The 25,097-nt window shown below is 41.5% G+C and overlaps 1 protein-coding gene across 1 annotated transcript in view; it reads right to left on the bottom strand.

Annotated features, from left to right (window-relative positions):
• Nucleotides 1-2,769: 2,769 nt before the first annotated feature.
• The window catches only part of LOC149463863 (14-3-3 protein beta/alpha), a 44,711-nt gene continuing 22,383 nt past the window's right edge, over nt 2,770-25,097 (bottom strand). Inside the window, exons 2-6 of the mRNA XM_089674369.1 lie at nt 24,092-24,393; nt 16,980-17,103; nt 15,087-15,250; nt 13,062-13,157; nt 2,770-6,770 (exon numbers count right to left, since the gene is read on the bottom strand). Of these exons, the coding sequence (XP_089530495.1) occupies nt 6,714-6,770; nt 13,062-13,157; nt 15,087-15,250; nt 16,980-17,103; nt 24,092-24,385 (735 nt within the window). The 5' untranslated portion in view covers nt 24,386-24,393 and the 3' untranslated portion in view covers nt 2,770-6,713. The remainder of the gene's footprint in view (nt 6,771-13,061; nt 13,158-15,086; nt 15,251-16,979; nt 17,104-24,091; nt 24,394-25,097) is intronic.

Below are 25,097 nucleotides of genomic sequence, written 5' to 3'. Positions count from 1 at the left end.
CTCTGGGAGGTGGGATGGAAGTGAGGAGAGAATCCCTACAGGCCCATGTAGTACTCATTCACAAGGAGGGAAAAGATCCATCTCAGTGCTCCAGCTATAGACCTATCTCATTATTGAACACAGACACTAAACTGTATGCAAAGGTGTTAGCAAACAGGTTGAGGGATCTGATGCCTGAATGGATTCATGGAGACCAGGTGGGCTTTGTACCGGGGAGAGAAGGTAGAGATAACGGCTTGAGAACCCTGATGCTTATTCAGAAAAGTAGAAAGGGGAAAGCCCCGGTGGTGCTCTTGTCAATTGATGCAGAAAAGGCATTTGATAGAGTGGACTGGGGCTTTATGATGGACAACTTAAAAGTGCTGGGGATAGGTGAGAGAATGCGAGAGTGGATAAGTAAATTATATAGGGAGCCTACTGCAATCATCACGGTAAATGGGGAGAGATCAGAACCCATCGGAATGTCTAATGGTACAAGACAGGGCTGTCCACTGTCCCCTCTGCTATATGTATTGTCACTTGAACCTCTGTTGTCAATAATAAGAAATAGTGGATCGGTAAAGGGAATTCAGATAGAATCCATAGAACATAGAGTAGCGGCCTTTGCGGACAACTTATTGTTCTATGTGGGGAATCCCCGAATAACTCTCCCAAATATAATGAAGATTCTGAAGGAGTATGATGAACTATCAAATTTAAAAATTAATCCAACGAAAACAGAGATCCTGAATATTAATATACCAAAGAATGAAAAAGAAAAACTACAAAAAGAATTCCCCTTTATATGGAGAGAAAAAGAGATAAAATACCTAGGAATAAAACTCACTGCCTCATCTAAGCATTTGTATAGATTAAATTATATCTCTTTAATAAATGAGATCAGGGAAGACTTAAAAAGACTAGAAGGAGGAAATCCATCCTGGATAGGACGTATAAACCTAGTCAAAATGGTAATTATGCCTAAAATACTGTATAGATTTCAAATGGTACCAATTAAAATTCCAGAAGCCTTCTTTAAGATAATGAAAAAAATGTTAACAAGATATATTTGGAAGAATAAAAAAACCTAGAATAGCATACGAAACATTGAGTAGGACTAAAGAGAAAGGGGGATTGGGCCTACCAGATGTCAAGAGATACTATAAAGCAGTGGTTTTAGCAAGAATATATGACTGGACATTTAACCATAAGGGGAAAAGCTGGGTAACAATTGAAAATGATCTTAGTGGCAATAGATTGAGTCAGATAATATGGGTTCCACCACAGTTCAGGGGAATTAAAGAAAGCACAAGTATCTACACTTTAAATGTCTTTAGGGTATGGGACAATTTACACAAAAACATGAAATGGGAATTTAACTCTATATTAATGCCTCTCACAAATACTGAGTACTTCCCCCCCGGGACAGGATAAGATATCAGGGAGATGGTTTAGAAAGGAGGATACCCAATTGAGAGATGTTTTGGTGGAGGGAGAATTGAGATCACTTAAAGAGTTAATAGAGAAGGGAGATATTTTTATTAGAATAGATGAGTGGAAATATCATCAATTGAAAAGTTTTATTGGAAACCTACCGAAACCCCTGAGAATAAAACGGGAGTGGAATATGTTTGAAAGGTTGTTAGAGACACGAAGGGATGGGAAGCACGGTATCTCAAAAGTGTATAGAATACTCACAGAATTAGACACAAACACAAAGTTAATTTTTATGACAAAATGGGAAAGGGATATGGGAGTTGGGTTTGATGAAGATAGACAGAGAAAGATGTTTAGATTGATACACGATAATGTTAGTATGAGAGAGGTTGAGGTTAATTATAAGTGTGTGACACGATGGCATATTACACCGAGTGTAGAGCACAAGATGAATGGGGAAAACTCAAATATGTGTTGGAGAGAATGTGGAGAGATAGGCACGGTGTTTCACATATGGTGGGAATGTCCGAAAATCCAGGCTTTTTGGAAGATAATAGTTAAATTAATTGAAGAAATAACTGGAATTGACATAGGGTTAGACCCAACAGCGTGCCTCCTACACAATGTGGAGACATCTGTAAATAAATATAAAGATTCAGGTATTTGGTACTTCTTGAATGCGGCGAAAGGGTTGATACCCAAGTTTTGGCGGAAAGCTGAGGTACCGAAGGAGGTAGACTGGATTAATAGAGTAAACCAGATAGGTAGAATGGAAAGATCATACCATATGCAAGAAGATAGGATGAGAGTTTATTCCAAGAGATGGGAAAAGTGGGAAAGAGCAGGATTGAAAGAGAAATATAGGAAGATATGAACTAGGATGTTAGCAAAAAAATTAATAAGCCTCAAGAGATTAGAAAGGGCTAGAGTCTGCAGAGGGGGAGGAGGGGCAGGAGGGGGGGGTAGTGGGACGGGAGGGAAAAGAGTTTTTAGTAAGGGAAAGGTAGAAAGGTTATATAATTGTCTATTTGTATGAGAATTATTTCCCTTTTTGGGTTTTTGTATTAATATGAAAAATTTAATAAATATTTAAATTAAAAAAAAAAAGAAAAAAAAAAAAAAAGAAGGATTTTGAGCTTTATTCACTTTTTTCAACACGCTGCTATTATTTTGAACACAACTGTATATTGAAAAAAAAAATTTAACGTTTTTGAATTTTTTGACATCACAACCATACACGCAAGAACATATTTGGTCTAAAAGATTCTTTTATTTAAAGCACGACTGGATCTTTTATATCTCATTGGAGCTTAGCAAGACCAAGTTGTTAAATGAAGAAGACAAAAACGCAAGCCTGATAACATGGATTATTTATTTTGCTTTTGAATTGTTACATGTTTCTGATTATCCTGTGTAGGGTGAAACTAGAACTGTTGAAAATACATACACAAATTTGAGTACATCAATAACCATTTTTTTTTTTTGTTTTTTTTTTCATTTTTGAGCTAGACTAAATTTTCACAACCACGTGTGCGCTAGGTAATCAAACCAACACAGAAGCAAACTTTTAGGCAGAATACTGGTCAGTAAAAACAAAAGCAAAAAAAAAAAAAAATATATATATATAAAGAGCTACCAGATATACAGACAGGCTCAGTTCCACATTCACTACTGCATTTATAAAGCGCAAGTATTAACGTTTTGTTCGGAGATTTCAAGATCAGTGCATGGATTTTTGCTTTCAAGCGGACAGACGAACAGACATCAAGAAAAAGATACACTCGAGTGGAATGTAAAAAGGTTGGGGAAAAAAAAAAGCTGTGAGAGCCTGAACAGTGACTAACTGAATACAGTACTATGCGCATTAATACAATTTACCAGTTAAATATTGTTTTACTGAAAAATGTATCTTGAATGTGTGTTCATAACGTAAGGAGAGGAAAAACAGCTGACAGTGCACCAACAAAGAAAGGTTTGGAAATGGTCTCAACCATGGGTAAATAATGGATAATGAACCCGACCTTGCCCCAAAAACAGTCTCAGAAAATATACTTGTGAAGTGCAGCATCTTGTGGTGCCTGGAAGTACAATGTGTTTGTCTTTAAACTGACCTCCAAGTGGAGTTTAAAGAAAACATGTCATCATGGAGATAGATATAGGAACTGCCACTGCCGACTTCCTTCTAAAATAGTTCCTGGCTGCAGCAACCAGAACTAAAAATTAGTATTTGTATCTGAAGCATGTTTTTAGGCCAAAGTCAAGTTCACTATAAATGGACTTATGCCCTTTATGGCTGAGACGAGGCTAATGATCTCCACTCGAAGCAACTGGGATCATGTCCACAAAAAAAGCACCTTTCTCCAAGTAAAACTGATCACATGCACAACCCAGGCATTGAAGAATGGTCACACCTATAGAAAATTGCCAATTCTGTCATAGACAAGTAAAGAGGGAGATTACTGAGCAAGAATGAGCTTGTTGGCTCTAGGGAAGTTTCCTAAGCTCAGACATTTTGCATGCCAGTTACATTAAATAGGTCTAGATGGATCCCTGGTGCCTTTGGGACCATTAATGTGTTTACATACGACAGAGGTGCTCAACCTTTAGAAGAGCGAGGGCCATTTAAGTGATTTAGTACCTAGTTGCGGGCCACGATAAAATGGTGTCAAATTTTTTGTTTCGAATAATGAACAATTTTCAAAAAGCGCAAACCCACAGGATATCATAGGAGTCTATGGCTAACCTGCAGGAAACCCGCAGGTGCACTGTGCAGCACCTGTGGATCAGTGTCAAAGCAGCCTAATAGCTGTTAACCTTTTTATAGGTGCTAATATGCCCAATGCAAAAGTGCCACAGTATGTGATGTTTAACACACTGACCTTTCCCTCTTCCAGCTTCTGCTGGCATCACTCTCCAGGTTTCTAAAAAGGTCCCAGGTGAAGTACACTTGGTATAACTCCCCCTGGCACAGGAGCCGGCACTACAGAGGAAGCATCAGCTTATGCGGCTCTTGCTCCCTCCACTGCCGACGCTGGCTCGATCCACTCTGGTGCTTTGGGATGGTGGGTCTGCAAGCTCAAAATCACGATCAATGGGTTGCTAGCCCCAAGCATGCGCCTCCCAGGTTTGAGGTCGAGGGCCACCTCAGAGGCCTCTGAGGGCCACAGGTTGAGCACCCCTAACATAAGTCAACACTTTAAAAGGGATCACCAGTCAGAAGGGCCTCCAACTACACTAACCCCCTCTGGATCTTGAGCTGAATAAATGTGAGGGAAGTCATCTCAATCAGTGAAACTGAACCAGGTACCTCACTGGCCCACAACTTGTAATGTTGCAAGATCAAGAGAATGGTCTCTTCTATGGCCAATTCTTTTAAGATTGAAGTCACACCCTGAAAACAAACTTTTGTCACCCATTCATACTGCAGCATGCGCAGTTTTCCGTTTAGCACTACCCCAAATAGGTATAGTGTGCAGCAGTTTTGGTGTGTTGCTCATAACAAAAAGGTTCCTTAGATAGATGATCACAAGGTGGAAACTGTCACATCGGATCTGAGGTTTACTGGCATAAAACTATAAATAAAGCCTAGCAAAATAGAGATTGGTAAAACATCCAGGTAGGGGAAGCAGAACAATATGTGATGGCTGGAAGTTAAAAAAAAACAAAACAAAAAAAATGTAAACAGTTAAAATTTTGTGGCTAAACGTAGCGGATTTCAAAGTTTACTCCACAAACAGGATACTTGCATGATTACCTTGCAGCATCGTTCTATTATAGATCATCCTATTATTGACAAGTACTTTACAGTATGTATTCGAGCCCCTGATACATGTAGTAAAACTTGTATTTTCATCTACCTTACACATATATAGACTTAGCCAATTAGAAGGCAAAAGGTAAGCGGTGTACCATAATCTAATCTAATGCAAAAAAAAAAAATTACATAGTCAGCTTCATTTACATGCCCATTCTAAGCTGCTGAAAATGGATACCAATTGGATGCTAGTGATTAGTACATACCATTGATCTCTGCATTATGACATTAAAAGGCACCCACCCTTTTCTAAAAATGAGGTCCCAGGAAGGAAAAAATTAAATTAGAAACCATGACCTCTAACCCAGGAGAGCTGCAATTTCAGGTTCGCTAGACCTGATCACAAAGTACACATAGGCCAGGTAGCCATAAATCCTTCCAGAAAGTAAGGTTGCAGCCAGGACCTCTAATGAGGGCCAATGTCTATTGAGTGCCCAGGAGCTTTTAATATGGTGCACTGTTAAGGTCTTTATTCTTCCTTTAAAAGAGGTGCTGTTATTAACAGACACTAGATCAGCAAGATCTCTGAAACCTGAGCCCTTAGATAAAAACCAACATCAATGAGAAATAGGTTAAGGAAGGTGCTGCCAGAAAAAAAATTCTCTTTAGTTCCAAGATGACCTATGGCAATGTTGTCCTGAACAAATCAGTCCGACCTAGTAAAGCCAAACTCCGATAAGGGCCTCAACCCTACATATTCCTCAGTGGAAGTTGAGCTGAGGGCTATTACTAATCCCCTATAATGGAATAAAAGTTAAACTTTCCTGGAAATGTTTTAAGAAAGCCTACATACAGGTGAGTGAATCTACTGGCAACCATTCAAAAATGACATAACATCTTTGGGTGAAGTTCCTCAAAGCTGAAGATCTAAAAAAGTGCACACAATATCAATCCAAAGATGCAACATGATGCCAAAAGACTGTATTCAGGCTTACAAAATGAGGCTTCCGGATGTAGCATTTAGATCAGACAAATGCATCATCATTACAAAGAGCAAACCCCCCAATCAGCATAGTAGAAGTCAACTCATCCCAAGGGTTACAGTATGTTAACATCTGTTACATATACAACAGAATTGTACTTCGACTTTTTTTTTGTCCTAAAACATGTCATATGAATTGAGGGAAAAAATCCGAATCTAGAGTGATTTTAGCAACAAAGTCCCATAATCACAGTGTTCAGTTTAAAAAAGAAAACTTAATCACACAAGATTACATATTGAAACCTTATATATATGATATACAGATAGAATATACCATATATACATAAAAAGTTACAATGTTTGTCTCCTGTAAAACGCCTGTTTTACTTCTTAATCCACAAAATGTTCTGCTACACGGAAGTTGTGAAAGTCGATGTACTATTCTCTTTACTGGTCGCACAAAGGGGATATACAATACAGAGTGATGGTGAACAAAAGAAAGAAAAACAAAAAAAACAAACAAAAAAAATAACAAAAATAATAATTGTTGCGTGGCAGTTGTTAGTTGTCTCCCTCTACATTTTCAGCCTCATCGTTCTGTTGTTCTGAGGTCCATAGCTGGAAAAACACACAAAAAAAAAAATGTACTTTAGTTCATGCATCACAAAAAACATGCCAATGGGCTCAAATCAATGAATTCGTTTCACAATGTTGTATTGCTTTAAATTTGTTAAACCCAACAGGTACCAGCTGGATATTACCCTCACACCCACAAGGCATGCAAGGTTTCATTCGAGGTGATAAGACTTGCATTGAGGAAAGGAAAAGTAAATTGGAACAATAGAGCAGCACTGCAAATCCAGAATCGGGTATTAAAACGAACACAAGCTGCTTCAAGTATATATATATTGCACAATCACATATTAACTTTCCTGCTGGTCCAATTCTGACATTTCTCTCCTACAATTAAAAAATACATTCTTTTGCTGGAAAAGTACTCAGGACACCAGAACACACACAAAAGAGAGAGAGAGAGAGAGAGAGAGAGAGAGTGTGTGTGTGTGTCAAATGGTGGTTATTGCAATTGTTTATATCACACAGTATTGGCGCAGCAATTTGTTTTTTAAATGCAATTTTTTGGGGGAAAACAGGATTTGAATCACAATTTATATCACTAGTGAAAAGGCTCGATTTAAATCATAATTTTAAAGAGCAGCTGTCATCTCTGTCCCGCAGTGGCTCCTCCTCTGATTCACTATTGTCACACAGACAGTCCCATTCACTTTAGTGGAACGGCTGATGAGGCAGTGACACAACAAGGTGAGTGACGTGGCGGCAGCAGGTGAGTGGATGCCCGCTAACAGGCGCTGCCATGATGGATCTAAAATTATTATTATACAGGATTTATATAGCGCCAACAGTTTGCTCAGCGCTTTACAATATAAAGGGAGACAATACAGCAACAATACAAGAGGGTTTGGAGGGCCCCGCTCCTTGGAGCTAAAATGACAGGTGCTCTTTAAATGTAAGGAATCCGACTCATTCTTGCTGGTAGTTAGAATCTTGAATAATTGCAAACCAAATGAAGGTTTCCTTTTTAGAATAATAAGCTGTCAGGTTAGTAAAACAGCGATATCAGAACCAAATTTAGATTAATAGGTTAATCACACATAGCTGGAGAACTAGTCAAATTCTTTTATTTCCTGTTTTATCTCATGGTTACTGTGAAATTGTGTGAATGCATCAATGCAGTGCATGTTATGTCAGCTTGCATAGCTTGGATTCATTGAATGAGTTTACCAAAAATGTACGTATTGCAGAATATACAGCCTCGTGCTACATAACTAAGCTCCATTTCATGCTGAATAAACTAAATTATTATTGTATCTTAACTAGAAAACTATCTTTAGATAGATTTTTACTACAAAAGCATGTTATTAAAATAAATTTGATAAAAACACAAAAAAATCCGATCTAAATAAAAATAAGCAGATTTATTTTTATTTCTTTTTAAATAATCGATTTTTATCCACCCTGGGGAAAAATACACTTTAATGAATTCTAATGCAAAAAAAAAAAAAATTTATATATCTATCTCCCAATTTTTTGGTAAAATATAAAAGATGTTACGCCAAGTAAATAGATACCAAACAAGTCAAGCTTTAAAAATGCACATGCTTGTGGAATGGCATCATACTATACTTAAAAATTCTAGTCAACGATTTCAATTCTTAAAGGTTACCAGTTTAGAATTACATAGGAGGTCCAACGCTAGAAATATTGCTCTCGCTAGAACATTCGTAGTGATAATTCACATTTGCGGTGCGAACAGCATTTACATATACTGGCACAACCTACAAACACATGTGACACTGCGCTTGAGCATGTGGGGACGGGGAGATTTATTTCTATTTTTACACTATCCCTTTAATTTTTTTATTTTTTTTTTAATCACTTTTATTCCTACCACAAGAAATGTAAACAAGAATTAAGGCATGACAGGTCCTCTTTATGGAGACATCTGGGGTCAGGAAGAGCCCAAATATTCCCTCTACCCTGGAAAGCATGTGATAAAAAAAATTAACCACTTACCCTCCTGAGGATTTCCCCCCCTTCCTAAACCAGGCCATTTTTTGCGATACGGCGCTGTTACGTTAACTGACAATTGCGCGGTCATGCAACGCTGCACCCAAATTAGATTTAAGTCCCTTTTTCCCCGCAAATAGAGCTTTCTTTTGGTGGTATTTGATCGCCTGTGCGGGTTTTTATTTTTTGTGCTATAAACAAAAAAAGACCGACAATTTTGAGGAAAAACTATTTTTGACTTTTTGCTATTAAATATGTCCAGTAAAAATTAAAAAAAATAATGGTCATAAATTTAGGCCAAAATGTATTCTGCGACATGTCTTTGCTAAAAAAAAAAAAAATCCCAATACGTGTAAATTAATTGGTTTACATGAAAGTTATAGCGTCTACAAATGGCGGTATATATACTGGAATTTTATTTATGCATTTATTTTTATACTAGTGGTACTGCGATGGGCATTCTGACACTGCGGGAAACCGACTTGGGGAAACTGTTAATAAAAAGCACTGACTGTACTAATGGCACTGGGCAGGAAGGGGTTAACATGTGAGGCAATCAAAGTATTAACTGTGTGCTGTTTCACAGTGTGCTGTGTAAGTGCTTTCCACTGTAAGCACACTGCTTTGTATGGCTGTGCTATGCAGGGCCATACAAAGCAGTGTGCAGGAGCTGACAGGGGAGAGATCTGTGCTTATACACAGGTCTCTCCCCCCGTCACAGATACTCAGTGATCACCGGGTGCCAGCGAGAAATCACTGGCTGGGGAAAAAAAAAAAAAAAAAGCGCCTGCGCCCCCTACCCGAAACTGCAAAATACACGTGATTTTGCGCACCCGTGCCGCCCTGTAGCAGTGTAGGGTGGCACAGAAGCAGTTAAACACAACACCTCTTCCCAGAAGTAAAAAAAAAATAAATAAAAATGGCAGTGTTTACATCTGCCAGAACTGGAACTCATGACGTCACTTCTGGCCTCCCAGGACTCAGCATCCCAATAGCTCGGGAGCTAATTAGCCGCTAGGTGCTATTCCCGCTGGCTGAACCGAAAGATACTGGGGTGATGCCTGTAGCTGCAGGCAGCATCCCGGTATAATCCCCGAAAGCCATGGATCTCATATGACACCCTATGGGCGGGCAAGTGGTTAAACACACACAAAAAAAAAATTTTCTTCATCAAAAACACAAGAAAACATCACTAGTAGTAGTTTATCCCATTTAGCTTCTCTTGTGCTATATTGTTGAAGATGTTTCTCAGTTTATCCAAGCTACTTTCGTTCAAATGATGTGTTTCAGACAAACGCCAGCATTTTTTTTTTTAACCTACAGTCAAATTAAGCCAATCACCATGAAATGTGTCATGACAGACATTTCAAAGTGTTGGAACCCCCCTCTTCTACTTACATGATTCCACCCTGTGATGTCACAATGTATGTTAGATGCCAAGTGTTTCATTTACATGGCTTAACATGTAGCGGAAATACATTCAACATTTCAATATTATTTAAAAAAAAAAAAAAAAAACAATACCTACAATAAATCCATACATTATGGATCAAGAATTAATGATGTAGGTACTTTTGGTTTTATAATATTGAAACGTTATGCATTTCTTCTATGGGTATTTCCTTTTATAGGTTTATTTTAGTGATTGGTACATGTGGGGAGGATAATTTATGTACTTTATTTCTATATAAACACTTTAGACCCTGTTCACATCGATGCAACTTGTCATGCGTTTTCATGGTTCAAATCTCATGACAAGTCACACTCAATGATCGGTAATGGAACCGTTCTAAATTGGTGCAACTGACTTTGTTGGAGTCGCACCAATTTGAAAAGGTAGTTCCTGCACTACTTTTGGTGATCTCAGATGCGTCTTGCAGAAAGGTCTTACAAGTTGCACTGACATCAGACTTTGAAATTATGCGATTTCACTTGTGGATGTCAGTGTGAACCCAGGCTTAGTCTGATGACCAGTTTTAGTTTCTATAGTGTCTTACTGCTTATGTGCTTCAACACCGTCCCGCCTGGCCTATAGAAGGTTGACAGCCGGGCGGGACACTCGCCGTTGTGACTGGGCGTCATATGACGTCCTGTCGAAATGAGCAGCTCTCGCGGCCGCTGCACGATCTGTCACCGGCTGTGTCCACGAGACACAGCCGATGACACATCACTACAACGGCCCGTTGCCAGTGTCATGTGATCGCTGTGACCAATCACAGCAGATCACATGTCAATTGTGTACAATGGATGGCTTCCTGTCAAGCCATCCATTGTATACAATTATGTTGTAAGCTGTGACTGGTCAAGGCAGTCACATGATACAGACAGGGCCAATCACAATTCATCTGTAGCACGTGATCAGCTTTACCCAATCACAGCTAATCCCAACAAAAGACTGAATGAATCAGTTTCATTCAGTAACAATAATTGCAAATATCAATGAAATACATTGGTATTAGCAATCATAATGTTTTAAAAAAAAAAAAAAATCCTGATCACTTGCCCAGAGTAGTTCAATGTTACTATGGTAACATTGTATTGCTTTGGTAACAGTGTGCTGAAAAATAAAATAGTAAAAAAAAACCAAAAAAAATTTGAAAAAAAAAATACGAATTTAATTATTATTTTAACCAAAGAAATGTAGCAGAATACATTCCAACCTAAATTTATGAAGAAATGTTATGGGGTGGCACAGTGGCTTAGTGGTTAGCACGTTTGCCTTGCAGTAAATGGGTCATGGGTTCAATTGCCTACCATGGCGCCTCCTGCATGGAGTTTGCATTCATCATGGGCAGCACAGTGGCTAAATGGTTAGCACTTCTGCTTGGCAGTACTAGGGTCGTCGGTTCCAAATCCCAGCTACAGGATCACCTGCCTGGAGTTTGCATGTTCTCCCTGTGCTTGTGTGGGTTTCCTCCGGGTACTCCGGTTTCCTCCCACGCTCCAAAGACATGCTGGTAGGTTACTTGGCTCCTGTCTAAATTGGCCCTAATATGTGTATGTATGAATGTAAGTTAGGGACCTTAGATTGTACGCTCCTTGAGGGTTAGGGACTGATGTGAATGTACAATATATATGTGTAAAGTGCTGTGTAAATTGACAGCACTATATAAGTACCTGAAATAAATATGCTAAATTTTATAACGAAAAAAAGCGCGTTTATTTTCAAAAGTTTCAGGCGTTTTTTGTTTTATTGAGCAAAAAAAACAAACAAACAAAAAAAAAAAAACTCAGTGGTGATTAAATACCACCAACAGAAAGCTCTGTTTTTGAAAAAAATTATAAAAATTTCATATGGGTACAGTGTTGCATGACCGCACAATTGTCAAAATGCGACAGCGCTGAAAGCTGAAAATTGGCTTGGGCAGGAAGGGGGTATAAGTGCCCGGTATTGAAGTGGTTAAAAAAAAGCTAAAGCTACAATGCTAACCTGACAAATTTATAAATTGTAATTAAATATCAGTGCAGACCTTTGAAAGCTTGTTGGTTGTTGTGAGACCGCATCTCATCTGACTGCATACAAGGCTATGTAACAGCATTTCTGCAGAAGAAAGCCTTTTGGCAACCCCAAGGTGAGCAAACCTATTATGTATGTGCTGCTGCATGTTCCTTATGCAATGAGCCAGGATTACATGTATACATTGGTATAAAACCAAAGAACAAACATTTAATAAAATTTGTTATATTTTTGCTATTGAGCAAGGCAGACTAGACACATTCCACAAGATGTGGGCCCCAGAATGAGCTAACCAATAGAAAACCTCTAAGTCCTCCTGGTATGTACCTCCTGGAACCCACAAGTAGAACAATCTGTGAATGTAAATCAAGTCATGTACTTTTGTAAAATCATTACTATTTCACACCATGCGTTGCTAGAGCACTGGGGTGATACAAACGCACATTACCACATCATGCCAGAATGCCGAGGTGTAAAGGGGGACTAATAAATAAATGTAGTTGTAAATTTTAAATCAACTAAAAATATACCATCAAGTCCAATGTGTTGTTGACTTTAGAAAAGCAGGGAAGGTGTGGGGTGATTTTAATCAAACAAGATACAAAAAGGATTCTTGTACCCATCCTAAAATCCTTTTCTCAAAGTCCATTGAGGGTCACAGCTTCATGGTAATAAACATCCAAGGGTTGGCATACAGGAGAAGACTAGGCACATAGAAAGTGAAGGGCAGCCCACTAGAGGCTCTAACCTCTTCTACCTCAAATTTCTGAGTGAAGGGAATGGAAAGTGAAAAACCATCCAGTGTCTGGGAAGGAACCAGCTCTCAGAGCTCAAGGAGTCATGTTTTATAACGACGCTGTACTTACTGTAAGATTGTCCCTTAATAGCTGCATGATAAGAGTGCTGTCTTTGTAAGACTCCTCATTCAATGTGTCCAGTTCAGCTATTGCCTCATCAAATGCCTAGAAAAGGAAAAACACGATATTGACACTGAAAACTGGGTCAACATATTGGTAAAGGAACCTGAATATACAAGCGATGATGTGTGTTCCTTGGTCAAGAAATTGGTATACAACTGAGTGTTATCATGTGACTTATGTTCCAAGTCTCCGTAAGGACTTTTCTAAAAACATTGTAGGATAGAGCCTAGAACAGGGGTCAGCAGCCAGTAGATCGCGGCCAGGTGACTGGTAGACCACGGTCTGGGCTTGTTGATCCGCCATCCAAAGAGCATCCGAGTGCAATGCAGAGGGACTACTTGTAAAGTTGGAGCTGTAGTAGAGCAAGAACCACATAGGCCGATGTCTCCTCTGTAAAGCTGGCTCTTGTTCCATGCGGAGTGACAGCAACAGCACTCCACCATTTATCCCGGCTAGCAGCCTTCAGAGTGGTGCCAGCAGCAGTAAAGAAGAGATCTTCACGTCAGTGTGAAGCAATACCTTAGATTGGACGCCCCTTGAGGGTCAGTGACAGATGTGACTGTACAGTATATATACGAAAAGCGCTACGTAAAATGACCCCTACGTCAAATAGCGCTACGTAAATCAACCCTTACTGTTCTCAGCCCCCTACGAGGCTGCTTTGATCCTGATGTGCTGCGGTTTACCTGCATCGTGGGTACAGCGCAGTGCATCAGACTCCTGGGTTTGCTGTGCTTAGCCATAGGCTTCTATTATATTCTGCAAGTTCGGTGCACCAAAACTCCTGAATACAGGAATACTTTCAGAAAGTGCTCCAAACCTGCAGGACATAATAGAAGTCTATGGCAAAGCACAGCAAACCCAGAAAAGCCGCAGGCACACTGTGCTGCATCCAGGCTGCAGTCAAACCACAGCACACCAGTGTGAATGGAGCCTTTATAGGGGGCTGAGAACAGTAAGGGTTGGTTTACAGAGCATCCGTGTGAAAGCAGCCCTATACTATTATTCCCAGTGTATTGCTTTACACGGACGTCAAGATCTCTTCTTTACTGCTGCTGGCACCACTCTGGAGACTGCTAGCCAGGATAAGAGCTAAGGATTAGCTAACATTTGCAGTCTGAGGGGTGGTAAAAGCCCATAGTTAGGACGTGCTTTGTACCAGCCCCGCCCAAACCCTCTTTAGCTACAGTGGCCAGGGGTGTACACATGTCATGATTGGTGGGTGGATTGGTGGGTAGGAATGAGGCCACTATGCAAGTGCCCTGCAACCTACTGCAGTACAGCAAACAAGAGGTTAAAGCAGGCAGCATTGTGTCACTTTCTTACCACCTGCTTTAACACCTTGGACCCTGTAGAAGCATGCACTTGCAAAGTAGCCCCATTAATTTGAATGGGTCAACATTGGAAGGCAGTAGCATCCACCAAAAGCAACAGGGGAGTTTAATGCCTGCTGCAGGGGTTGGGATTGGGGGCTGTAAAACTGTGACTCAACCTTGGGGTTTTACCACCCCCCAACTTTGTGTGTTAATGAGACCTAATGATGCCACTGCAGAATGCAATGAAGGGCTCAATCACAAGTGTAGCAGGCACTGTTGCTGCTCTGAAAAGCCATCTAAGCGTGTTTGACAGGTAGTGAGGAGGCGATGTGTTGCCTCCTCAACCACCTGACATAAACCCGTGATTGCCGTGCAATGTGCACGATTGCGACACGGCAATTAGAGGTTTAGATGAGAGGAGGCGACATGGCAACACTGTGCCCGGTGATCTTTGACGTCCTCCATGTTGTTCAGGTAGATCCCCACCTCTTTCAGAATTCCTACCCCGTGGCCTAGAAAGAGGCTTACGACACAGATGCAACCCAGAGGTGTCATATAATGTGGGCTAGATTATTTTTTTTAAAAGGAACCACTGCCATCTAATGTCTATGATCAGCACAGCAACCAAGAGGACAAGGAAACCATAAGATCCTACCGTTTTTGCTAGGCTGCAGGCTTTTTCTTGAGAGTTAAGAATTTCATAGTAAAACACGGAGAAGTTGAGAGCCAGTCCAAGTCGAATGGGGTGTGTTGGCTGCATCTCACGCTTGCTAATTTCAAACGCTTCCTGATAAGCTTTCTGAGAATTATCTACAGTAACTGTGAAAGAAAAAAAAAAAAGAAAAAGCCATTAAATTACATTGCAACCCCCCCAGAAGGCACTAGAAAGCAAAATCCTGAATAAAGGTAACCACAGTCATGAAATGACAGTAACCTTTCTGGCTGTTAGATGGATTAGGCGATCTCGTGATTACGGAAGACTTGACCCCACATTTAGCGAAGGGTTTCAGAGAGACCACCTTTAGCCTCTTCCTGACCGCCTAATAGCAGAAATACGGGTGCGCAAAATCATGTATATATACATGATTTTGCATTTCCAGGTAGGAGGTGCACACCCTATCCGCGCCGCCATTCGTGGCTGCGGCTGTCAATCACCAGGTCCCGGCCAGTAATTACTCACCTGCGCCCGGTGATCTCCGAACACCTCGGACAGGGAGAACTGTTTTCTTTACTAACAGTTCTCCTCCCTGTCAGCTCTGGTACACTGCACAGCACAGCCATCCAGGGCAGTGTGATTACACGGCCCCCTAGTAAACCACTCCCTGCACAGTTAACCGTTTGTTCGCCCCACGTTAACCCCTTCTTGCCGAGTGCCATTGCTTTTTTTTTTTTCTAACACTGATCACTGTATTGGTGTCACTGGGGATGCTCGCCTCAGTGTCAGAATGTCTCGTTATAAGTCGCTGATCGCTGCCATTACTAATAAAAAGAAAAAATCCCAGTGTATATATACTCCGCTATATGTAAACGCTATAACTTTCAGGTAAACCTCAAAAATATTTTCTCACAATTGTCGGTCTTTTTTTTTTTTGTATAGTGCAATTCTTCAATCTTGGCCAAAATGTATTCAGCAATCTTTTTAGTAAATAAACTCAAATTCGTTTATAACCAAAAATTATAATTTTCCAAAATTTTTTATTTACATTTTCATTTTTTTTTATATTAATTTTTTTTTATTTAAACATACCATCACACTAGCAGTACAGTGTCACCATAGTAACACTGTACTACTTGTGGGGGGGGGGGGGGGTGAAGATTTTTTTTTTTTTTCACACATTGCTTTTACACCCATAAAGTCTATAAAAGCAATCATTTCTCCTTCTCTCCAGCTGCATTCTTGCAGCCATTGAGAAATACTGTGAGAGCTGTGATTGGTCACAGCCTGTCATATGGTACAAGGCTGTTATGAATAACCTTGTACCATGTGATCATTTACAGATTTCACTAGTAGTAAGCAATGATGTCAGGAAGTGACATCTTGTTTACTACTGTTCCTGTGATCACTAACTGGCCAATCAGTGATCACATGAATCGGGACTTCACACAGAGGTCCCGTACAGCGATCAGTGTTCCACTGCATCCTCTGGACACAGCGGGCACTGGATCGCGGTGCTGAGCGCTCACAGGCAGTGAATGAGGAGGCCATTTATAAAGGGCCACCTGCTCCTGTCCAGCCGTTTATGTACAAGGGCCGGATGGGAAATGGTTAACAGAGGGATATGGAATTTAAAGGTAAGTTAAATTTTAAGTTTCGTTTTCCATTATATGGATAATGCCATTAGAAGGAAGGGGAACATCCAAAGCCAGGAACACTGGCAGAGGGATGTTGGGGTCCCCATATAGACAAAGAACTATAGAATAACTGCCCAGATTCTTCCTATAGCAAAAACAACACTTTGGATGGACTGACCCTCTAATCACAAAAAGATTAGAAAACCTCAAAAACGACTCAGCACTAGGTAATTATTAATATTGATAAAAACTCCACCTTGTTTCTTATCTCCAGTTGCTACTTCAGAAAGGTACCGATAATAATCTCCCTTCATTTTCAAGTAGAAGACCTTACTTTCTGGTGGTGTAGCGTTAGCGATCAAATACTTTTCCAGAAGTTCCTGCAGAAGAAAAAGTGTGTTACGTCACAAAGGTGTCAAAAGCTTTTTCGGCCAATGGGTAAAATCAGTCAATGAATTGCTAAAGCCATTTAGAAACTGTGCAATTGAAAAGCATTTTCCTCTATTCCAGCCAGCTTGATACATTGGATACATTTGCACAATGCTTTACATATAACTAATCACCTTCAACCTTCCAAGGCAAGTTGGAATGATTCTGATTGGCGGCTGTAAGAAAAACATCTTACCAATGACTATTTGATACATTAGGGTTCTGTACAGGGGCAGACTGACAATTCATGGGGCCCCTGGGCAATAGGGGATCATGGGATCCTGTGTCCTTGCCCAAACTCAAAAAAGCCTATGAAAAAGGTACCAGGGCATCTCATAGGGCCCCCTACTGACCCCGGGCCCTCGGGCAGTGCCAGAGTTTCCAAATGGTCAGTCCGCCCCTGGCTCTGTATGTAGAAGGGAGCAAGGTGCCTTCAGTGGGTGCATTTGACAACACATCTACTGCAACAGGAACCAAGAGAGGTTCTCAGGACAACAGATTAGCGAAAAGAGAGTGAAGGAGAAGCCCTGAGCATGGAAATGTGTGATCTCTACATGGATTTCAAAGTTTAAGAATTCATTTTGACAGAAGATCTCTTTGAATACCCACTGGTGGCTTAAAACAAGAGCAAAAAATACTGAACTTCATACACAGTGGAAAAAAAAAACAAAACAAACACAATTGAAAGCCCATTTGAAGTCTCGCCCATTTCCTCTAGATCACAGGTGTCAAACACAAGGCCTGCCAGCCGAATCCAGCCCTCCAGGCCATTTCATGTGGCCCTTGCACCTTGTCTCCACTGCCACCTGATCTCAGCAATCGGCAGCAGAGAGGAGAACAGAACTCCTCTGCCAAATCCGTGCAGCTGCAGCATTCCCTCATCTCTGCCTGGACTCCGGAAACTGACTCCACTCCTTGTCTGGTCCTCCTCCAGACCCTGCACTTTCTGCTTTCCAGCTCTGCCCCCAAAGGGGGTGAACGGTGATGTTATGGAGGATGTGGGATTCTTTGCATCTGATGTAATGGGGAAGGGGGGGTGGGTGGTCTAGTCTTACACATACAACCGGCCCACCATAATGCTGATACAGCTCATGATGAAATGGAGTTATACACCAGTATAGGAATATCTAGAGCAGGGGTGTCAATTAGGATCTTTAAAAAAGGGATTCTAAAGCTTGTAATAGAGGGACAAAAAAAAAAAAAACCTAAATGTCATACTTACCTGCTCTGTGTAATGGTTTTGCAGAGCAGTTCCAATCCTCTTCTTTTTTGGTCCCCTGCTGGCAGTCCTGGCTCCTCCCCCCACTGAGTGCCGGCAATAGCAAGCCTCTTGCTATGGGGGCACTCAAGCAGGCTCACTCCCGAGTTGCACTTCTGTGAATGAACATTCATACAGAGAATGTGGCTGAGCCTTGCCTCCGCTCTCTCCTCACTGGTGCACTAGTTGCAATTGACAGCAGTGGGAGCCAATGACTTTAGAACCACTTTAAGTCCTCATGCACACTGGATGATTTTACAACTGACGGTTTTTTTTCTACAGCCAGTAAACTCCCCAGCATGTTCTCCTATGTGTCCATGCACACATAGGATTTAATCAACATTTTTTGGTAGGGGAGTTTTAAGCTGGAAAAAAACAAAAAACAAAAAAAAAAACCAGGACTAGTGGGTCTTTAGAGGAGCTTTTTAGTTGTAAAAACAATCTAAAGCTGAAAACCGCGGTAAACTGCAGTTTTAAATTATTCAGAACTATTCTCGCCTCCGATGCGCTGCCCCGGAGCTCCCCACCTGGCCGCTGACATCTTCCAGGTTCTGAACACCAGCTGCTGTCATTGGAAGGGCAGAAAAGACGTCAATCCCGCGCACACATTGGAGAATTTGTACACGGAGCTGCGTCTGCGTGGCTCACTTTACAGGGGTGTCATAGGCAGGGGCGGACTGACAACTCATGGGTCCCCCGGGCAATAGGGGATCATGGGGCCCCCGTGTCCTTGCCCAAACTCAAAAAAGCCTATGAAAAAAGGTACCAGGGGCATCTCATGGGGCCCCCTACTGACCCCGGGCCCTCGGGCAATGCCCGAGTTTCCAAATGGTCAGTCCGCCCCTGGTCATAGGATTGTCATAGGATTCCAGCCTCCATCAGAGGCTCATTGGACAAATACTGAGCATCTTTCCAGAGACCCCAAAATGAAATCTTTGCAGCTTCACCATTTTCTCAATATCATTAGCAATTCTTTTGAGATCAATGTGCCTGATGCCTACAGCTGCACTCGTATGTTGCTTGTTTGTGGACAAACTACCACCCAAAATAACAAATGTCTTCGGATCCCCAGCGTGATATTACAGATTCTAAATAAAGAGCGGCTGAAGAATGGGATATATAGATTCCACACTTGTAATTTCATTGAGGAGGAGAGATTCACATCACTGAGGATTAACACTAGTTTTATCATATGTTAAGCACAACCAATAGCAGATAAAAATCTATTAAAAGATTCAGGGCACAAGTATATCCATGGCAACCACAAATATGCACAGATTAACCTCTTCCGTGCCAAACTGTATGCTGACAACTAAGAGGCATGTGTGTTTTAACCTAAATACGAACGCTTCTATACTTAAATATATGTTTTACGTCGGTCATTTCCTGGAATTCCTCCACCATCCCTCCATCCACAGACCTTTATTACCATCCGACATTTGATCTTGCTAAGCTTTCCCATCTGTTTTCAGTGGTCATTTAGCCCTTTCCTGTATGCTGCATTGCAGCTCTCCTGCAACCTAATCTCTGCTTCCCCCTCCGCTTTGCCATTTCAGTACCATCAGCACCCCAGACAGCTATCTGGGGGAAGGGGGACCTCTTTGGGATTGGATGGGGGCATGATGCTTTTGCCTCCTCAAACTGGGGACAAGGAACCCTGCAAGAGAGGGAGGCTTGACAGGTGTCATAACCAAAGGTGAACTTATCCCTTAAATACTATATGTTCCACCTGTTTTTAGGAAGAAACATTGACCCTAGGATCACATATGTATGGGTGGTGCCGCTGCGGATCAGCACGAAAATCCATGCAGCCGCACCACCCGCACAGAAGAATGTGGACCCGCGGGCGGGTGCCATTAGTTCTAATGGCACGCCGCCCGCACTGGAAAACGCAACCGTACTGGGAACCGAGGTTCTTGTGTGGGCTGCATTTTCCAAAGAAGTGCAGGGACTTCTTCCCTGTGTGTCACAGGCATGGGAGTCCATTCAAATGAATGGGCTCTCGTGCCCGCGTAAAACGCGGCCCGCACGCCCGCATATATGTGAACCGGGGGTCAAGACATTCCTGCTCCTGCAGCTCTAATGCATGCCATAGACGGGTCGAAAATCGGCCGATTTTTCTTTTAAAAAAAGAAAAATCGGTCGTTCAAACGGCCGACGTTACCAGCAACGGTAAAAAAAAAATTGTCCGATTTTCATCCCGTCTACAGCCAGCAAAAAGTGTCCCTGCAGAGAGCTACGCTATTTCTTTGACAGTTCCTTGACATTTATAGCGGTTGCAACAATGTATCTGTTTGTATCCATTTAGGATACAGATGTTTTTATTCGGATACAAATAGATACAATGTTGCAACCGATATAAATGTCAAGGAACTGTCAAAGAAATAGCGTAGCTCTCTGCAGGGACACTTTTTGCCAGACTGGAATTCCTCTTCTTCATCATCCTCCTCCTCTTCCTCTTGCAGGTCACTGCTCATGCGCAGATTTTTTTTTATCGGTAAAAGATCGGCCGATTTGCCCATCATTGCCGCGAAAATTGGCCGATCGGCAAAATCGGCCGATTTTTTTCCAACTTTACCGATAAAAAAAATCTGCCAAAATACCGAAAAACGGCCGAACATTTAGCCCACTAACGATCCGAAAATCGCCCGATTTTATTTTTGGACGAAAAATCGGCCGATTTTCAACCCATCTATGGCCTGCATAAGTCCCCTTCACCCCCGGGACAGCAGGCCGGAGAGATCTTCTCCCCCCCCCCACTGTCACAATGTGAAAAGAATGGGCTCTGCCCACAAGGCCATGTCATTCATTTACAGAGTTCTGGCAGGGAGCTGGTGAGCATTCCTTGCAGTTCACCGATTTTTCCTGGACTGAAGTCACTGCCTGTCTGTATCGGAAGTATACTGTCAATCTGTAGTAGCAGGACATTGCACTCGCAATCTGATTGCAGATGCAATGCTTTCCAGGCACATTTTTTTTACCTGCAAAGAAATGTTAATTTATTTTTTTTTTTTAAAGTGAACTTATCCCTTAATCTCTGTGTACATTCACTGTACTGACCTGTAATAAGAACTCTAAATTGAGCATTAAAAAAGTACCACATGAAAACTGTATATGTAACAACCACAAATATTTTGGTGGAAAAATGTTCGTTATAGTCAAGGTCATCAAATAATTCTGCTGCTGCTAAATTTGATCTAGACAGCACTGCATCGAAAGACTTGACCACAAAAGGGATCTGTTCACGAACCTTGCTGGACCGAACTTGATTTGGCAGACAAGCTATTATGGAGAACCCATGCAGGGCTGCAAAAAATATATTTTGGTGGAAAAATGTCAGTTATAGTCAAGAACATAAACATTGCATGGCTCACACACCCACTAAGTCTAGGTTCACACCTATGCAGGCTGCGTTTGAGCCATTTCTGCATTGCGTTTTTGATGCATTTTGCATTATTTTTTTCTTGTTGCTAGGCAGATTAAAAAAAAAAAAAAAAAAAAAAAAACACGTGTCTGTTGGGTTTGGTTCAGGCCATGGCTCTCTCTCGTGCCATGAGAACCTTGATTGGTTTCTTGCTTTTTTATGCTCGTAAAGCGATACTCTTAAAGTGGAAATCCCCTCATGCCCCCACATCCAGTTTCTGGAAACATTTGGTTAATATGGTCCTCCCTCTATATAAATATACTACTTATGAATCTAGGGGGTGTCCCACTAAATTTACTAAGGTGTGGCATTTCTGGATTGATTCTTCCGAATCAGTCCCTTCCAGCTCTGATCAGGATTGAGATCCGGTTTTTCTATCCTTTGTTGCAGGTTTTTTGCTCGGTGTGAGTCGCCAGTGATCTTCCTTCTGTGGGAATTGTTTTCTGCCATATCTAAGCCCTGTGTTATCATTAGGTGTGGTTGTCATCTGTTTGTTGTTGTTAACCTTATCTGTGTGTTAGGTTTCTCTTTTTGTTTGTTTTTTTGCTATTTGTGACTTGATCAAGCCTGGGTATGCCCAATAGGCTTTGTTTTGTATTCTCCACTTTATAAGTCAATAAAGTAAACTCTTAGATTGTAAGCTCTCAGGATCAGGGCCCTCCTATCCCTCTTGTATTGAACTGTATCATTGCTCTACTGTCTCCTGTTATATTGTAAAGCGCTAAGCAAACTGTTGGCTCTATATAATCCTGTATAATAATAATAATAATAATAATAATAATAGAGAATTAAAAAAAAAAAACCACCACAAAAATGCACTATATGCTTTTCTGCATGGTTTCCATTGAAGCCTATAAAACCATAACGCAACTTTTTGCATTCAAAAAAAGTCCCTGACCCTTTCCAAAAAACACACCGGGTGAAAATGTGGAGATGTGAACCTGCCAAATAGGAAATCTTGTTAAATGGACTGTAGTGCTTTTCTGGAAAACGCTGCAGAAAATGCTTAGGTGTCACCCTAGGGTATATGTATCATGGGCGGCACAGTGGCTAAGTGGTTAGCACTTCTGCCTGGCAGTTACTAGGGTCGCCGGTTCAAATCCCCACCACGGCACCACCTGCCTGGAGTTTGCATGTTCTCCCTGTGCCTGCGTGGGTTTCCTCCGGGTACTCCGGTTTCCTCCCACACTCCAAAGACATGCTGGTAGGTTTATTGGCCCTAGTATGTGTATGTATGAATGTGAGTTAGGGACCTTAGATTGTACACCCCTTGAGGGTTAGGGACTGATGTGAATGTAGAGTATATATATATGTAAAGTGCTGCGTAAATTGACGGCGCTATATAAGTACCTGAAATAAATAAATATGTAGAAGCACATGGAGAATGTAATAGGAAATATCTGAACTCAGCTGTCATGAGTGTAGTGGGTATGGGAAGAGCTCTCCTACCTGGGTTGAGCTCCTGAAATATCACTTTAAGGTCTCATGTACACGAGCAGCTGCTAACCTCCGGTTTAGGAGCTTTTGGCTTTTTTTTTTTGCCAAAGAGCTCCTATTATTATTATACAGTATTTATAAAGCGCCGATAGTTTGCTCAGCTCCTAAACTCAACTCCATAAAATTCTATGTGTCCATGTACACAAGACTTTCAGCAGAGTTTAGCAGCTTCCACATTTAGGTGTGGCTGAACGTTCCTCTCCTGAATGCACAAGAATCGCATTCAGGATAGGAACGTTTTGACCGCCAGAAAAACGCAATTTGCGTTTTCCCAAAGCCGGCGGTAAAGGTAGGCTTGTGTACATGGAGTTTACATTTTTAAAAATCTTAGTTTAAAGTGGAAGTAAACTTGCCTCTTTTATAACAGTCTTGGTTCCTTGCTGGTGTTGGCATCTTCTCCCCAGGTGCCGGTCTTCGGGCATCTCGATTGGCCAGTGCAGGATGATGCAACGCCTGCGCAGTCATCCTGCTGCACAGGGACCCATACTGGCAATGTAAGCTGAGCTCAACATGTGCAGCGCAGTTTAGATGCCGCTGAAGATTGGTGTATGTGATCACAGAACACACATTGCATGTCTCTTCTGTGATAGTACCCTGCCTGCTCAACATCTTTCCCAAATAAACCTTCAGCTTCGCTTTAAGGTTCTGTTCCCAACAAGCAATTACAGTCTGCTCATTATTTTCGTACATTGTCAGGACAATCCCAGACCCCCGAAAAGTAAAACATCTGAACCCGACAACCCCATGAGCTCTAACTTACAAGAACATCGGTACAGATTTCAGTGAGCTCCGCTTCGATCTTTTCCCTGTATTCTCTAGCCATCTGTTGTTTCTTCTCATTGCCTTCAGTCTTCTGTTCGATGCTGGAGATCACACGCCAGGAGGAGCGGCGGGCGCCTACAACGTTTTTGTAGGCAACAGACAGCAGGTTCCTCTCTTCGTTGGAGAGCTCACTGCCCTGCTCAGTCACGGCTTTCATGGCAGCAGCCATGTCATCGTAGCGCTCGGCCTGTTCAGCAAGCTTGGCCTTTTGTACCAGGTCACACTTGTCCATGTTGATTTCTGTCAAGAAAAACATTTTTTTTTAGATGGTTAGTGTAGATTAAGAAGGAAAGCCCTTTCCCCGTTTCATACACAATATGAAAAACTGTAAAAACATTGAAAGAAGAAAAAAAAAAAAAAAGTATCAAATTATCCATGCCCTATTGGTTCTAAGGTCAATTTTTTGGGCAGCTTTCATATCTAGTGTAACAAAAGAAAACCTCTCTAATCTTGAATAGCCAATAAATTCAAATGCTCCAAGCGGCATAGACTAAGGCTCAAAGCATGCATTTTTTGCATGGAAATATGTTTTTGTTTTTTTTTTTTATTGTAGGCCTGTAATTTTTAGGAATAACGCACTGAAATCTGTCCGAACAAGTCTAGTAAACATAAATTCAAATGCTACAAGCGGCATAGCCTAAGGCTAGGTTCACAACTGGGTGGGTGGTGCTGCTGTGAATCAGCACGAAAATCCGCGCTGCCGCATAGAGGAATGCGGACCCGCGGACAGGTACCATTAATTCTAATGGCACGCCTCCCGCACTGGAAAACGCAGCCATACTTGAAACCGAGGTTCCTGTGCGGGCTGCATTTTCAGAAGTGCAGGGAATTCTTCTCTGCGTGTCACAGGGCACGGGTGTCCATTCAAATGAATGGGCTCTCATGCCCGTGCAAAACGCGACCCGCACGGCCGCATAGATGTGAACCAGGGCTAAACGTTTGTG

This window comes from Staurois parvus, unplaced genomic scaffold (assembly GCF_062004578.1).
Source record: "Staurois parvus isolate SC_StPar_1 unplaced genomic scaffold, SC_StPar_1.0 ptg000151l, whole genome shotgun sequence".
Lineage (NCBI taxonomy): Eukaryota > Metazoa > Chordata > Amphibia > Anura > Ranidae > Staurois > Staurois parvus.
This window is presented reverse-complemented; position numbering and strand designations above follow the sequence as displayed.